General features: G+C 54.6%; 2 protein-coding genes across 2 annotated transcripts; one reads left to right on the forward strand and one right to left on the reverse strand.

The window, feature by feature from the left end:
- Positions 1-1,346: 1,346 nt before the first annotated feature.
- On the reverse strand, positions 1,347-2,372 carry LOC148593313 (olfactory receptor 14A16-like). Its single transcript, XM_088531436.1, has one exon. The coding sequence runs from the start codon at positions 2,370-2,372 to the stop codon at positions 1,347-1,349; it is 1,026 nt and encodes a 341-aa protein (XP_088387562.1).
- Positions 2,373-12,403: 10,031 nt separating this feature from the next.
- Positions 12,404-15,037, forward strand: LOC148593314 (uncharacterized). The gene is made up of 4 exons (XM_088531437.1): positions 12,404-12,859; positions 13,024-13,716; positions 14,277-14,346; positions 15,015-15,037. Exons 1-4 carry the CDS (start codon positions 12,404-12,406, stop codon positions 15,035-15,037), a joined length of 1,242 nt encoding a protein of 413 aa, XP_088387563.1.
- The last annotated feature ends 1,903 nt before the right edge of the window (positions 15,038-16,940 follow it).

Genomic DNA, 16,940 nt, shown 5'->3' on the forward strand with positions numbered 1-16,940 from the left:
GTGAGGAGAGACTGAGGGAGCTGGGCCTGTTCAGCCTGGAGAAGAGAAGGCTGAGGGGGGACCTGAGCAGTGTCTAGAAGTACCTCAAGGGAGGCAGTGAGGAGGATGGTGCTGGCCTCTTTTCAGTGGTGGCCACCAACAGAACTAGAGGTAATGGCCACAAACTGAAGTACCAAAAGTTCCACAGGAACTTAGGGAAAAATTTTTTAACAGTGAGGGTGACAGAGCACTGGAACAGGCTGCCCAGAGAGGTTGTGGAGTCTCCTCTGGAGATCTTCAAACCCGCTTGGACGCAGCCCTGTGCCACGTGCTCTAGGTGACCCCGCATGTGCAGGGGTTTGGACTAAATGACCTCTAGAGGTCCCTTCCAACCTTAAGCATTCTATGATTCTATGATTCTATGATTGTCTTGGAGCTTGCTGTAGTGCACCAGTATTGTCTTGTAGTCAATGTCAGCATTTTTCTCTCCAAGACCCCTTCACATTCAGTTCCACTTCCTTGTCATTTCAGACAATCCCTCCTCTGATTCTGTTGCCTGTTCCCACCATTCCCTCCCCTGTTCTCCCCACAAGACCCTGAGCTCACGGTGCTGCTTCCCGGAGCAAATGGGCAGTTGAGCACACAGGGATCAGGAGGTGCCTCCACGGTTGCTGTTCTGCTCAGGGAGGGAAGCAGACTCAACCAAAGGGGGTTTGTGGCCTTGATTCCCCGCAAGAGTCTACGGATGTGTCAGGTGCTGGGAGGAACTACGGACATTTCTGAGGGTACTGGCTGTGTCCAGGTGCACCTCTAGATCCTGAGGTCTGCCTTGCCCCCAAATACCTGGGTTTAATGTGTTACCGTTAGGTGCCTCCACCTTGGAGGACCTCTCCCCTTGTGAGGCTCCACTCCCTGCTCTCCTGGCATCTCCAGCTTCCCTTCCAGAAGACAGGAATCTGACACTGTGCTTTAATATGTGGCACAGCTCTGGCCATGTAAATGCAGCACCATTCAACCTCTACACTATACCTGGACACTGATAAGTGCTTCCCAAATCCACCCCTTGATCTCTGTAGAGATCATTGCAAGATGATGAGTTTTTGATGCTGAACCCATGGAGCAAGCATCTCAGAAGGCCCTTCTGGTGTGCGGTATCTTGGGCTTATTATTGACACCAGCTTTGAAGGAAGTCAAGCCTTCAGGCAGTGCACTGGGCAGAACCTTTTCTATTACATAGGAGTCAGTGAGGTAGCCTGTGCTGATCCAGCATTCGACACAATTTAATGGACTAGGTGAGACAGAGCAGTCTCAGAATAAATACCATGAAACCAACCATTTGTGTAACAACATGGTAACCATTATTACTACTAATGAAAGCCACAATAAAAATAACATGAAGAAACAGTGCTCAATCTGGTTGAGATACAGAAAGAGTAATTATGGAGAGAAATGGCAATCTTACCACTGCTGAAAAACGTCCATGAAATCACTTTCCTCAAGGCATCCTTGAGCTCCTTATTCCTCATGCTGTAGATGAGGGGGTTCAGTGCTGGAGGCACCACCGAGTACAGAACAGCCAGCACCAGATCCAGAGATGGCGAGGAAATGGAGGGGGGCTTCAGGTAGGCAAAAAATGCAGTGCTGACAAAGAGAGAGACCACGGCCAGGTGCGGGAGGCACATGGAAAAGGCTTTGTGCCGGCCCTGCTCTGACGGGATCCTCAGCACAGCTCTGAAGATCTGCACGTAGGACACCACAATGAAAGTGAAACACCCAAAGGCTAAACAGACACTAACCACAAGAAGCCCAGCTTCCCTGAGGTAGGAGTCTGAGCAGGAGAGCTTGAGGATCTGGGGGATCTCACAGAAGAACTGCTCCACCACATTGCCTTGGCAGAGCGGAATGGAAAATGTGTTCTCAGTGTGCAGGAGAGCATAGAGAAAGCCACTGGCCCAGGCAGCTGTTGCCATTTTGACACAAGCTCTGCTGCCCAGGAGAGTTCCATAGTGCAGGGGTCTGCAGATGGCAACGTAGCGGTCATAGGACATGACTGTGAGGAGAGAATACTCTGCTGACATGAAAAAGGCAAACAGAAAGACCTGTGCAGCACATCCTAAGTGGGAAATGGCCATGGTGTCCCACAGAGAATTGTGCATGGATTTGGGGACAATGGTGGAGATGGAGCCAAGGTCAAGGATGGAGAGGTTGAGGAGGAAGAAGTACATGGGGGTGTGGAGGTGGTGGTCACAGACTATGGCTGTGATGATGAGGCCGTTGGCCAGGAGGGCAGCCAAGTAGATGCTCAGGAAGAGCGAGAGGTGCAATAGCTGCAGCTCCCGCCTGTTTGCAAATGGCAGGAGCAGGAACTCATTGAAGGAGCTGCTGTTGGACATTTTTCTGTCTCCAGGCTTTGTGGACTGTTCAAAGAAGAAAAGATATTGATGTTACAAAGGTTTTTTCCAGTAAAAAAGCCAATATTCCAGTTCTAATACACCTCCCAAATTGCATCTCTTTACTGAGGGGATCTTTGTGCAGCTCCTTGCTTGACCTCCAGTTTGGGGTGACTGAATGTGTTGTGTGAGGAGCAGGAACATCCTCCTGTGGGCTTCATGGACATCTGTCCTGCTCTGCAGTATTGGGAAGGGGACAACAGGGAGCTCTGAGATTCACAATTTTTCAGGTGAATTCCTTGTGGCATGTAGAAGGGATTTTCAGCATCTACACCACCTCAGAATATGACAGAGAAATGGTCAGCTGAAGGTGCACTGAAGATGGGCTCTGCATAAGGGAGAGTCAGCTCCATCCCTAACCCCATGGATGGCATTTCCTGGAGCTGCACAAGTTAGAGGGGGGCTGGGGACATCTCACTCCCACGCATATTCCTCTCTTCCACAACTTGCAGGGCAGGTGTCTGAACTAGCACTGAAAACCCACCAACGCCAGGGAGCCCAAGAGAAGAACAAGGGCAGCATGGAGAGGAGGGGCAAGAAGGAGCAACAACACCATGACCCTAATGCCAATGCAGGCAAGGAGACAGAGGCAGAGGGGCACTCAGGAACACCTTCACCTCACCCAGCAGGACATGTCACCTGCCAGATGGTGACATTGCAGGCAAGGCAGTCGAGTCCCTCTGTCAGCAGGCAGGAAAAATGTCCATAGCAGGAGGGATGTCCCTGTCCTCTGCCAGAGGTCTGGACACAAAGGGCAGGATTCATGGCCCAGACCCCAAGGCTGTTGGGGCAGAGAGGCTGCTGAGTGGCAGAGGAGACTTGGCAGGGCCTGCTCAGAGGAAGGTTTCTGCAATGGAGGGACTGACCATGACTTCCCCAAATCCATCCTCCCATCGTGATGGACACTTCCCTCTCCTTCCCTGTCCATCTCTGCTGCCCATAGCAGTCCCTGCTGGCATCTTTCTCTGTCCCAACATTTTTTTGGAGTCTATGGTCATAGATCATATGACACCTTTTGTGTACTCAGTTCTATTCTGCAAAAACCTCTGGGAACAGAGCACTGTCCAAGGGCATCTCTGTGCAGGCAGTTTGTAAGGAGCAAGTAAAACAAATTCCACAAAGGTGATGCTGATGCTGGCTGCAGGCTAAGATGGGTTGAAGGGGTTCTGCGAGCATTCTCACAGACCTATTGATCTCTGAGAGTGAAGGATGGGAGTCCCAGGTCCTTGACAGAACAGATTTTCTCCCTGCTGCAATTAGGGTGAAAATTGAAAGTGCAACCAGCAGGTGAAAAGCTCCTGCCCTTGGAAATAGCCCTTCTCTTGACCTTCCTCTTGGAAAGACCCCTCAGACACATCCTGTGAATGAACTAGAGCAGTGAGCAGCCTTCACCCAGACAGCACTCTCTCAACAGGAGGATGATCCTGCCCGGCTGGGGGGAACCCTGTCACTCAGAGCTTCTCTGTGCAGCACTGACCCTTGCAGGCAGCAGAATCACTGCCCTGGGTGCCTCCTGGGGCACAGAGATGCTGCTCTGACTAAGCAACCTGGGTGGACCCGTGTTCATACCCAGCTTCACATCCCTGCAGCTGTCTCTGGAAGAAAGGAGCAGCATGCCCTGCCCTGCCAAGGTGCATCAAGGAATCCCTGCTTGGAATCATCTCCTCCTCTTGCTATGCCCTGCAGCCAGAGACTTACCATGGAAGGCTTTGTGAGGACTTCTTCCACAGCGAGCTCTGCTCTGTGCTCCCACTCCACACTGCCGTTCCCCTCTCGCTGCCTTCTCTCCTCCCCTGTCCGCAGCAGCAGGCAGTGCCCGCAGCCCTGCTGCTCTTGGCACAGGAGCTGCTCCTGCACTCGGCTGTCTCTGGGCAGTGCTGCCAGGCTGCCACGAGCTGCCTCCGTCCCAGGAGCCTGGCCCCGCTCAGGAGCAGAGGCCCAGCTGAACTCACCAATTTCTCTGTCCCTTGTGCTCCCTCCTCCAGGGAAAAGTTCACTTCAATAAACTAAAATAATCACCTGTTGTCCTTTGCTAATGATTGGAGAGACATTATTTCAACATGGCAATTTATTGCATCAAAGGATGACTATCTATGAAAGTTGGAAATACCCCACTCTGGAAGCCTCATTTCACATCCTTTAACTAGACAGGAGACCGAGGAGTGGACAAATAGGAGTTAATTGACACATGGTCCAGGTGCTGATTCAGAAATATCAATCTGGGCAGTACCTGTCTAGGCCTGGATCTGAAGTTGTATTCGGATCCCTCCTCTAAACTCCACAAATACAGCAATGGTGGGATTCCCCTTGCCAAAACTGAAGTGAGCAGAGCACAGAGATCTGCCCACGAGGTCCTTGTCAAAGCTCCACCACAGTCACTGGAGATGCAGGGTTAGAGTCAGCAGTTCCCACAGAAACACCTGGTGAGAGCAGAAGAGACTAAGGAGGTGCAAGGCGTGTGTCAGTGCCCGCTTGCTCTGATGGAGCTACTAGGAGACCTGCATGATCCTAGAGCATGAGTTGGGGAATTGGCCGTCTTGGCCATCTGAAATGACCCCAGATGCCAACTTCGACAAAAGCGACACTCCCCATGAAGCTGAGGTATGGGAAGATTGCAGGATTAACCAACAGCTCTTGTAATTCAATGCAGAGTCCTGATTTGATGTCACAGAAAAGTGCTGGCAGGGCCTTGTCTGATGCCAGGCGTGTCCAGCACAACCTCATGTCTCTAGCAGATACAGCAGGTCACCTACAGGAAAACCACGTCCCTTGGAGTGATTGCTGGGCAAGTGCCCCAGGGCATCCTGCGTTTCCATCCTGTACCCAAACAAAGACATTCCAGCACTGGCTGTAGGGAAAGCCCATCCCGTCTACATCCGGGGTGCTGCATAAATGGGAGGCACCTCGGCCCCGCCACGTCTCTGCTCCAGGCCCTGCACTCTCAAACCCTTCTAGCTCTCCTCCCCTGAACTCCTCTTCATCCCACCATATGGTATGAACAGGCAATGGGCTAATGAGGACCTCTGGGTGGCTGCATCAAAGGCTGTCAAGGCCCATAGACATCTTCAGTGGCACCTTGTTCTTCCTGAACCAGTGTCAGGCACAGGAGAGAGTGCCCGTTGGGCTGCTTTGTGTGAGAGGAAGTGCCCATGGCCAGGAATACATGTCCCCTCACTGGAGAACCTCCTGCCAGGCTGTCTTGGCCCAGCTCTCCTTTCCTACCATCCTCATGCTCTCCGTGCAGGTCCCATCCCTGCCGCCCGCCTCTCCCTCCAACCCCACTGCTCACCTCCCTCGTGCACTCCTGCACTCCATGGATCCCATCCATGGATGAGGAGCAGCCATTCACCTGCTGCTCCTTCCCCATCTCCAGGACTTGCTCTGGGGACAGCCCTGCACAGCCAGCGCGTTTCCAGCCTGTCCTCTGCACAGACAGACACGTCCGCACAGTCCATGTCACAGCCCTGTCCTCTGATCAGCTGCTCACACTGAGGGGACCTCATAGGCCCTTGGCTGGGGCTGGTTCTGCTGCTGGCCAATCCGGCACGGCGGCAGCAGGGACCTCACAATGTGCCCTGGAACCTTCAGCTGGCTCTGGCCTATCAGCAGCAGGGACAGAGGTGACATCACAAGAAACCTAAGCAACCCAGAGCTTCCTGATAGCATCGGGTCTACAGTGAAGGATGTGACCTCACTGTCACCATCAGAGCCATATCCCTGCTTTTGGCCTATCAGGATCAGGCACAGCAGTGACCTCACTATTAATATCCAGGCCATGTCCCTGCTGCTGGCCTATCAGGGACTGGCACAGCAGTGACCTCACTAACAAACATTCAGGCCATGGGCCTGTTGCTGGCCTACCAGGTCCTGAGGCAGAAAGGCCAACACAACCAACAACCAAACCATGGGCCTTTTCTGCCTTGTCACCACCAGGCACTGAGGTGACATCACAACAGCCTGTGGCAGCTAAGAGCCCCCTCTGGCCCATCCAGAGCAATAAGTGTCCTCAGTCACAAGTCTGGGGCTATCAGCTACTCAGGCAGAAAGGACCTCCGAGTACGAAGGGCAACCATGGCCCTGCTGCTGACATGTCACGTTCTCACACAGAAGGGACCCTGTCATTGGTCCCAGGGACATGGGCAAGGTTGTTCTCCACGGTGTGCTTGCTCCTGCAGGGCTTTCCCAGGAAAGGGTCTAGGAAAGAGCAGTGCCCTGGCCCCAGACACAAGTCACCACCTGTGGAGGTCAGCCTAAGGTCAGTAGCAAAGAATGTCCCCTCAGCAGATGCGGGGCTGAGCAGGAGAGGCGGGAGCTGCAGCCACCTGGCCAGCACATGATCAAGGAACTCGCTGGACAGCCTCACGTGTGATCAGCGCGTGATCATCTGGTTGATGGGTCGGTTGGGTTTGGGGCTTAACGTGCTGCCAGGCAGGGTGGGGGCTGTCTCCGGGGTCAGAAGCTCTATAAATTGTGTTTAAATAAAGGTCTTTGGTTTCACAACACCGAAGACCATGATTGATTCAGACACTGCAAATGGCACCCGAAGCTGGGGCAAGAACACAGGGGAAGCTCACAAAGCCCGAACCCGGCAGCATAGCCCAGCCGAACCAGGAACGGAGCAGGAAGAACTCCGGTGTGCACCCATCGCCTAATTAGAGGACAGCAGCCTGGGAATCACGGGAGGCAGAACGTCTCAAGGGCAGAAACGCAGCCTGGATGCGCAGCAGCACATGGTGCACGAAGAGAACCGGCAGGTTTCCAGGAAGGATTTAGTCACTCTACTAGAGTGGATTCGGGAGAAGGTACCTACTTTCCCGAAGGAAGGCACACTCCAGCGACACGTGTAGGAAGAACTCGGAAAGCGCCTTAAGGAGGTGATGGTGGATGGTGATACAGCCACAGTAAAACATGTGAGCATCTGGTGGCAGATCATGGTCACCTTGAAAATGGCCTGGGATCTTCAGGGGGACAGAAGCAATCATCAGCCACATGCAGCAGCAGCGTCAGCACCACCGTACGTTGGGGCGGCTGATCCTCCGTGCGACCATCTGTTCGACCCAGGCCCCAGGGACCCGGAGAAGGAACATGATTTACAGCCCCAGACCCACATAACGAGACTACAAAAGGGGATCAAGGGTCGAATCACTGGAAATGTTTAGCAGAGAGGCAGTTCAGCGGGGGAACTTAGAAATATTAACAGCTATGCCGGTCATGTATGCGTCGGCGGTGCATTTCACTGAGAAAAAACAAATCTCGCCTTAAAAGGGAGAGGCAGGGAAGTGTTTTCAATGTGGAGAGAATGGCCATCTCAAGAAAAACTGCCCCAAAGGCCAAGAGGCGGAGGCAAGCCAGCTCCAGCTCGCTTATTCACCTGCTGTATGGATCATTGACAGATCCACTTGGAGTGCTGGAATGGATCTTTTTACCTCATGGACAGTCAAAAAGAAATTATCAACGCAACAGAAGAATATACACAGTTAATTCCGAAAGCAACAATGCGCTTAAGAATATTAAACAGCAGCAATCCAAGATTCATTTATCTTCCTGCAACAAAGGAAAATTTGCAATGGTTATTAGCAGAACATTTACCCATGCAGGTGGCTTTAGCAGACTTTGCAGGACAGATGAACATTCACTATCCCCTGCATATGTTGTGGTCAGAACTTCCTAACATTCCCTTATTAGCAAGGTCTCTTTGGCAGCAAACTCCCCTTTCAGGTATTACTGTCTTCACAGATGGATCAGGGTGAACTATAAAGGCTGCCATTGCCTGGAAAATGTCGGCGGACGTAGAGTGGCAAACTGTGGTTCAAGCCAAGTACCAGGCTCCACACAGCTGGTGGACTGGTAGCTGCAACCATGGCTTTTTAAAAATTCACAACTCTAAATCTTAATGTTGGAACAGATTCCTTAAATGTCGAAGGCCTGTTGAAGCGCTTGGATGGAGCTATGGTTTGAGATGGCCCAATTGCTGATTGCTGATTTGCTGATGGCCCGATTGTGAAACTCATGGACTTTGTTAAATCGCTGAGCCAATCCCTACTTTCTTACTCATGCATGGTCACATACTGGGGAGAAAAGTCGGGATGTGTGTAAGCACTGGTTAAGATGTTTTGCAGTGTTTGGTGTTTCATGGTTTGGTGTTTCAGTGTTTGGTGTTGCATGCGTGTTTCAAAAATGATAAAAACAGACAATGGCCCTGCGAACCAAAGACTTCCTTAAACAATGGGGCGTTCAACATATCTTCGATATTCCTCATTCTCCTACTGGGCAGGCAGTTATTGAACACTCGCACCAGACCCTAAAAAATATGTTCATTAAACAGAGAGGGGGAGCTCAGAGAGATGGCCTCCAAGAAAGATTGGATAAAGCTTTATATGTGTTTAAGTTTTTAAATCGTAACATAGCAGGTGAGCAGATGAGCAGGTGAGTTACTCAACACTTTGGCCAACGGTCAGAAAATTTACAGCCAAGATCCCAAGTTACCATAAAAGATCTAGTTACAGGGAAGTGGGAAGGTCCAAAAGACTTAGTAACTTGGGGAAGGGGTTGTGCTTGTGTTTTGACAGATGGGAAACTAAGATGGGTCCCTTTGCAATGTGTACAACCCTGGCTTTCCTCAGCAGCTGTGCAGCCTTTGTCCCAAACAGCCAAGAAACGTATGGGTAACGTTAGCCATGTCAACACCAGACAATCCCTTTCAAACATGTTTAATAGGAGTATTTTCTTGGTTAAGACAGTTTGGGCTTGGAAAATGCAAATTGTTAAGTTTTTGATTATTGAGTTAATTGTATTTTGCTTGTTGTTAATTGTCTACCTTGTCTGTTATCATGTGTACAATGGTTAATTGATTGATCAATCAATCAAGTGATGACTGCTCAAATAAAAACTAAATAAGGAAGAGGGAGATGTGGAGGTCAACCTAAGGTCAGTAGCAAAGAATGTCTTGTGGGCAGGTGGGGGGCTGAGCAGGAAAGGCGGGAGCTGCAGCCCCATGGCCAGCGCATGATCAAGAAGCTCCTTGGACGGCCTCGTGCATGACCAGCGCATGATCATCTGGTTGATTGGTTTGTTGGGTTTCTGGGCTCCACGTGCTGCCAGGCAGGATGGGGGCTGTCTCTGGGGTCAGGAGCTCTATAAGTTGCGTTTAAGTTAAGGTATGGTTTCACAACACCAAAGTCTGTGAATCCTTCATACGCTGCAGATTTTCCATTGTCCATCTTTTCCCGGCTGCCTCCCATGCAATTAATGTGGCCTTCCAAGAAAATCCTGCTGCTCTGTGCTCTCCACAAGGTATTTGTGCACAGCATGAAGATCTCTCCTGGCCTTCTCTGGTCTAGGCTGAAAAAACATCCCTCTTCCAGCCTCTCCTTACCTGCCCCATGCTCCAGCCCCTGACCAACTTGTTGTCCCTGTGCTGAACTCCCTCCCGTTTGCTTGTTTCCTTGCAGAACTGGAGAGCCCAAGTGGGATCCAGTATAGAGGCATGGTGTCCACTGTGCCAAAAAGAGCGGTAGAACACGCATGTGGCCCCGCTGGCCGTGCTCTCCCAAATAAAAATCCGTGAGGATGGCCAAACGATGGCACAGGGACCCAAAAGGCCTCCCCTTGCTGACCACTAAGGCACTTAGATGAGATTTGGGTGCCCTTGGCCACCACCAGGACATACCCCTGGGAGCCTCTATGGAACGGCCAGGGCTTTGTGATGGGGGTGGCGTCATGTCCTCAAGGCCATTGTGATGGGGCAGTGCCCATGGCAACCAAGGCTGTGTTGGGCCAGAGCACCACCCTCGGGGTCGCACTCTGAGGAGAACAGCTCCAGCAGAAGGAGCAGCTCGCGTTGGTCCCCAGAGCAGCAAGTCCCCAGGTGCAGCGAGTGCCCTGGAGATGGAGAAGGAGAGGCAGGCGAACGCCTGCTCCCAGCCCAGCAATGGGCGTCCTGCCAGGCGCAAGTGCACAAGGAAGGTGAGTGCTGGGGCTGGAGGGGGAGGCTGACAGCAGGGATGGGAGCTGCATGGAAAGCACAAGCATGAGGGGCCAAGCCAGCCAGGCCTCACCTCCTCTGGCCAGGGGCTGCTTCTTCCTGGCTGTGGGGATTTTCTCGAACACAAAGCATGACTGGGATGCTCCAAAGCCCATATGGATCCTGGGAGCCTTGTGCGAAGGATCAGAGAGCCTCTTTGGACCACGTGTAGCTGGGCTGTGCTCGACCATGAGCTTCCCTTTGACATGGGGCTTCCCATGACGCAGGGGCTGCTTGTAGCAACACAACCCTCTCCATCATGTGCCTCCTTCTCCCTGCAGGTGGGCAAGCGGGAGCCGCACGCAGCGAGGCGACGCAGGCGGACCCTGACTTCGTCCCCACAAAAGGACAGGCGGCCTTTGCTTTCTGACACCAAGGGTTTTGAAGATGCTGATCAGGTCATCGCAAAGGTACAGAGCTGAGCAGTGAGGCCGGCAAAGGCCCTGTCTGACTGCGCGGAGCTGCCGGGAAGCAGGCGGGAAGTGGAGGGAAGAGCAGCAGCAGCGCGTGCTCTGCACGGCACTCTGCAAGGCCAAGCTTCACGCTGGGTCATGGTGCTGCTCCATGTGCCCATCTTGTGCCTGCCCCACAGTGACGAGCCCTCTCCAAAGGCCTCTCCCAGCCTTTGGCAACAGGCTGGCAGCCACCTGTGCGCGTGGGAGAGCATTGCAGTCACGGAGGGCATGAAGGGCCACAGGAAGGTTCCATGTGGAAGGCTGGAGGGTGGAGCAAAGGCCATCGGGAATTCTCCTGTGCGCTTTCATTGCAGATGGCAGAGGACACTGTCAATGATGTTCTTTCCACCCTGCAAGCTGTTCATCCCTCCACTGCCCTTCTCAAGAAGACTCCTGTGATGCTCAGGGAGACCCTGCCCAGCAGAGCTGGGCTAAGAGCGGAGGTGCCACATCTGCCTCCCAAACCACCGCGCACTGCCAGGGCAGCCAGCCAGGCACATGGAGGCCTGGAGGCTCCTGCACTCAAAATGCCAGGATCTACAGGGAAAAAGAAGCTGCCTGCTCCAGAAAAGCCTTGCAGAGCTTCTGCCAGGTGCAAGACCAATGCCATCGATACGGAAGATGTGGCCAGGAGACTGGTGGACATGGTGAGGGAGGGATTAGAGACAGTGGCAATAACTTGCAGGGAAACTGCTGCCCGGGAAACCTCAGGGGCTGTTGGGGGTGCTGTGATGTCTCTGGAGTGCGGGAAGAGACTGGAAGAGTCCATGTCTCTTGATTTGCCTGCCCTTCAAAAAGCCAAGCGAGATGCTGGTGTTCCCCACCGGGCAGTTCCAGAGCATGACCACTGCTTGCTTGAGGCCAGACTTGGGTCTTCTGTGCTGGGAAAAACAAGGATGGTGCCAGAAGATGGTGTCAGGAAGAAAACTCTTCCTATGAAAAGCCAGCAGCTCCCAGGACACTCCTCCTCTGTGCTGGGAACACAGGTTCTGCCTCAGCCCTTAAGTAAGGTATCAGTGGCCCATGCTGGAAACCTGCAGCCTCCTGAATGGCAAGTGGCCACCTCTGAGAATGTCCAAGGAGGAACATCCTCCTCTGGCCTCGAGCAGCTCCTATGCTGGGAGACAATGGCTAGAGGGGTTTCAGAGGCGTTGAAAGATCCAAAGATGAGCAGCCCCCACATTGCAGAGGGACCAGCCAGCTCTGCCAGAGCCATGGCTGTCAGCTCCCAACAGGCAATGGCCTCATTGGAGTCCACATCAGCTTCCCAGCCTCAGCCCGCTGCCCTGGCTGACAACATTCTCGCAGAGGTCTGCACAGAAATGAGCGCTGAGAGACACAGCCCTGCCCCGCACAGCTGTGTATCCCCTGCCGCAGCATGGCTGGACGCACTGCTGGCACTCGTGTCTGCAGCCTTGAGGCCTTCTGAGGACACAAGTGCGGCCCATGGCCGGGAGCTGAGGGGAGCAGTGCTGCAGAGGACACTGGCGCACACCATGGCACGAGCAGCACTGGCAAGCGCAGCCCAGAGGGAGAGCGCAGAGCGTGGTGAGAGCAGTGCCTGCCGTGGAGAAAGGAAGGTCCTGGCGGCCGGTACACAAAGTTCCTGGGGCAGTGGCTATGGGCCGGTGCCACTGCGAGGGCAACCTGCATGGCGGGCCTCAAAACAGCAGCCGTTGGGAATCCTCTGCTGCCTTCGAGACGCGCCGCAGCGCATACATAGAGACAACCCTGCAAAGTACCTGTCCGTGCTCTCAGTCACAACAGAGCCCCTGGAGGAGCTCGAGAGGAGCTGCCTGGCACGCACTGGACAGAGTTTGGCACAGCTGCGAGAGGCCAGCCTCGAAAGGAAGGAGCTGAGCCCAAAGGAGAGCGAGGGCCAGGAACTGGAGGCCAAGGGGAAACGTTTCTCCCTAACAGTGTCAGGATGCCTCAATGTTCGACCCAAGGAGGTGAGTGCAAGGCATGGGCTGGGGCACCTGGAAACACTCCCTGTGCTGAGGCCAGCCACTGTGCCCTGATGCAACAGCCACATTGTCCTGGGGCTGGCATGGCCATGGGGGCATTTGCTGGCGGAAAACCAGCTCCCCTCACCAGTCCCCCTCTCTCCCTTCAGCTGTGCGCCAGAAACTCCTTCCACAACCTGTGGCAACCGGAGCTGACGCGAGTGGAGCTCCTCAAGGACGCGAGGTCCAAGTGGGAGGTGCTGGAGCGGCTGTGCGCCCATGCCCCCAAGGGCCATCATGAGGTGGGAGCACAGCAGCATGAGCGAGTGGAGTGGAGCGATGAGGAAGAGGAGGCTGAGGAAGAGCTGTTGCAATGGGACCAGACGGAGAGGAACAACCCCGTGTGCATGCACTGGGTCACACCAAGCCTCAGGAGCCTTTTGGCAGACCCTCCAATGTGCCACACGGAGCTGTCTGGCTCCAACAGCATCCAGGAACGAGACGCTGCCAGGGAGGCAGCCGGTGACCTGCAGAGCTCGCCTCTCACCCCAGCACTGCCCCACGGAGCCGAGGCAGCAGCATTTCCTCTGGCTGGAGACTTGCAGAATGCGGGAGAAAATGCATCGGTCGCTCCATCAGACACCAGCAGTACAACGGCCGATGCTCCCCTGGCACTCAAAGAGCCCCAGGACACTGTGGAAAATGCAGCTGCCACTCCAGCACTTCCCACAGAGCAGCAGGCAGAGGCCTCTCCCCTGGCCGCGGGCCCTTGTGATGGGAGCGACAGCCCCCCTGTCAGAACACGGCTGCCTGAAGGTGCCAGGTCAGACGGCTCTGCCTTGCCTGGAGGGCCTCCTCAGCAGGTGAGCGGGGAGCTTGTCGTCAGCAGCCACCCCCAAAGGGAGCAGCCGCGCGAGTAGTGCTGGGGGGCTGCAGGGGGGCTGTGCAGAGCTGCCCCCAGCCACGTGTCCCCCTGCGTGTGGTCAGAAGCTGCCACCCCCAGCCCTTTACCCTCAGGCCCATTTGCTGAGGGGGAACCGCCTGCCCTCCCTTTGCAGGAGCCAAAGGCGCAGGGCTGCCATGCCCTCTGTCCCCTGCATCCTGGGGCACAGACGCGGAGCCAGGAGGGAAGGGGCAGCCCCAGCAGCAGCCCCTTCCACACCCGCCCGCCCGGCCCCCTTGGGTCACACACCGGCTGCCTCCGCTCCCGCCGCCTGTTGGGGCCCGCACCGCGGCCCTGCTGCTACAGCCCCAAGACAACCTTGTCCCCTTGCCGAACAGCCCCTGCTCCCTCCCCTGGGGACTCGCAGCCGTTCGCAGCAGTCCCCGCACCAAACCCTTCCCCCGGCCATCCCGGGCAGCAGCACCCTGAGCATGGCCAGCTCATACCACACGGCTCTGTGTCCTCGCTCTCCCCACGCAGGCTGCCCCCGAGCCCCTGGAGCAGGAGACGCCGCCGTCTTCCTTCAGGCACTCGCCAGAGGTAGAGGCAGGTACGGAGCCGAGGGCAGAGCCCTCCTGGGCATGGCGAGCCCGTGCTGGGACAGCGATCGGCGCTGAGGCCGGCAGCAGGCAGCGCCCTGGGGCTGCCATGCCCAGGCCAGGAGCCTCGGGAAAGCCCTGGGTGGGGGACAGGCAGGTGCTCGCCCTGCCCTGCGCAGCCCTTCGCCCACGGCTCTCCTTCCCCCACAGGCACCAGCGCCCTCCTGCCCGCTGCGGCTCCCGCGCGACGGCTGGGGCGGCTCAGGACAGCGCTGCGAGCCCTGCGCAGAGCCTTTTGCTGCTGCCGAGCCGCGGGGCACTGAGAGCTGCCCTGAGACGGGGCCAGCGCCGAGCAGAGAGCCAGAGCGACGGGGATGCTCTGCGGGCGGCTACAGCAGCGCGGCCGCACCATGTCCCACTCTAGAATGGGAGTAAATAAAAGCTTGCAGACATATTTTGGAGAGCTGAAACAGTACTACTGCACATGCCTGTTGTTTAGTTTGCGTGTGGTAAATACACTTTGTCCTTTGGCCTAGAGCCCCGTTCACTGAGGATCCTTGTGAGCTCCCATAAAACACACTTCTGTGGGTGACATTATTCACTGGAGTCCATAGAGGGATCCTATGACTGAAAATACCTGACTCCAAGGGACCTGAACTCTCCTGTTGGCTCTTCCCAGAGATCTCCTGGATCCTCAGGTGAGCAGGAGTATGCATGGGGACAAAGCCACATCCCAGACAGTCTCCATGGCACCTTCAGTTTCACAAAGTGTCAGAGCTTCACATGTACTCCCTAAACCAACATTTCCCATGGCCTTGGGGAATGGTGAAGACCTTGGGTAGAAACACAGGAGATGGGAGAGAAAGGGCCGAGGCCCCAAGACGCAGAGGTGGGCTCCACAGCATCATGAATGAGGTGCCACAGACTTAAATGAGCAACCCAAAGAAGTCCTTCCTTTGGCAGTGACTTGGAAAGTCACATTTCTGACAGAATTCCAAATGGGTGGGTCTTCTGTTCTCTAAGACTGTCTCCAGGATTCTGCAGAGATGAGGAAGAGCAGCTGGGTTTGGGGTTTAGGCTTTAGGGTTGTGATCAGTGGGGCAGAGCCTGGTTGGAGACCTGCAACTATTGGTATCAGGAGTCAGTCAAAACCTGTTCAGTTTGTTAATCAGTGACCTGAAGGGGCAGAGTGCACCCACAGCAAGTTTTCTGCGGATAGAAAAGTGGGAGGAATGGCTGATAGCCCAGAGGTCTGAGCAGGCTTTAAGAGAGACCTGGACAGCCTGGAGAGTTGGGGGTAGAGGAACCTCATGAAGTTCAACGTGGGCAAGTGCAGGGTCTTGCAGCTAGGGAGGAATAACCCCATGCACCAGGACAGGTTGGGGGTTGACCTGTTGGAGAGCAGCTCTGCAAAAAGGGACCTGTGAATTGTGGTTGGCAACAAATTGAGCATGAGCCATCAGTGTGCCCTTGTGGCCACTGATACTGGTGGCTGAGGTCTGACGGTACTCAGAGTGCCCCCACAATATTGCAATGGTAGGAGATGTCTTTGGATGGCCAGTATCTCCAGGCTGTGGTGTTTCACTGGGGGTGCAGGAATTGCCCTCCACTGCCCCCCTTCCCTGGGCCTCCTGGGTCCCCACTGCCTCTCTGGGGATTGCAGAGCCCTCCTTTCCCCATGTGCACCTGGGTTTAGTGCTCTACCTTCTGGTCCCTGCACTGTGAGTCATCCCTGTTTCGTTAAAGCTGCCCTCAGTGCCCACTGCCAGGCAAACCCTGTGCCTGGAGATCCCCTGGGGGTTCTCTCATCAGCACAGTCACGTGTGGGGCAGCCTGGCACAGGCAATGCAGAGACCATTGCCCATCTGCAGTGGTCACTGAGAGATGAACCCTAGACTGAGGCTAACAGATCACCCTGGAATGCTGAGGTCATCCCCTGGATCTCATGGAGTTCACAAGCAGAAGAGCAGGCCCATTTGTGGTTGCACACCCTTGGGCATATTTTTCGATTCCAGTTTCTAAAGAGAGGCCACATTCAGGACCATCATAGGGAAGATCCCCTTTTAACACGGAAATGTTATTCTGGAATCCAGGTGTGGCTTAAGGGAGCCCAAGGACTGGTCCTGCCTGTTCTTCCAGTGTACGAGGAAAAACAAGCCTCTCTCTACCAGGTTATGAGAGTTCCTGGGCCATATCTGCAGAATAAAGTATGGAAGGACAGCACGGAAATGAGGAAGTCAACTCTAAATAGAGAAAGTCCTGCTGCCCTCCTGGAATGTGTCTTCAGGAAAGATGAACCGCCATAGGAAGGCTGCCTCTAGACTTTCCTTCAATGCACTCATGTTTAGTTTTGTGTGTTGGAGCTTTGCATGGAACCATGGAAACCTGTGGTGACACTTGGTTACTTGGACACGTGACTCTGTACCCCAGAGGTCCCTTGGTGTCAGTGCTGGAAAAGACGCTGCAGAGGGAAACTCTCCTCCCTGCACTGGGCACATCCAAGGGAGCTCAAAGAAGCGGCTCAGAGAATCCCCCCTCTCTGCTAGTGACGGGGGAAGCCTGGCTTCCTGCTTTATCGTGGTCTATGTTTAAGTGCTAAATGAGA

This window comes from Tinamus guttatus, unplaced genomic scaffold, assembly GCF_059628265.1.
Source record: "Tinamus guttatus ecotype Peru unplaced genomic scaffold, ASM5962826v1 Tinamus_guttatus_pri_ptg000417l, whole genome shotgun sequence".
Lineage (NCBI taxonomy): Eukaryota > Metazoa > Chordata > Aves > Tinamiformes > Tinamidae > Tinamus > Tinamus guttatus.

What these genes read in the sequence shown, in the direction of transcription:
- LOC148593313 (XM_088531436.1), bottom strand. Translation starts at nt 2,372, where the DNA reads ATGTCCAACAGCAGCTCCTTCAATGAGTTCCTGCTCCTGCCATTTGCA.
- LOC148593314 (XM_088531437.1), top strand. Translation starts at nt 12,404, where the DNA reads ATGGCACGAGCAGCACTGGCAAGCGCAGCCCAGAGGGAGAGCGCAGAG. An exon ending in TCAATGTTCGACCCAAGGAG is followed by an intron (nt 12,860 to 13,023) that starts GTGAGTGCAAGG and finishes CTCTCCCTTCAG; the next exon opens with CTGTGCGCCAGAAACTCCTT. An exon ending in CTGGAGGGCCTCCTCAGCAG is followed by an intron (nt 13,717 to 14,276) that starts GTGAGCGGGGAG and finishes CTCCCCACGCAG; the next exon opens with GCTGCCCCCGAGCCCCTGGA.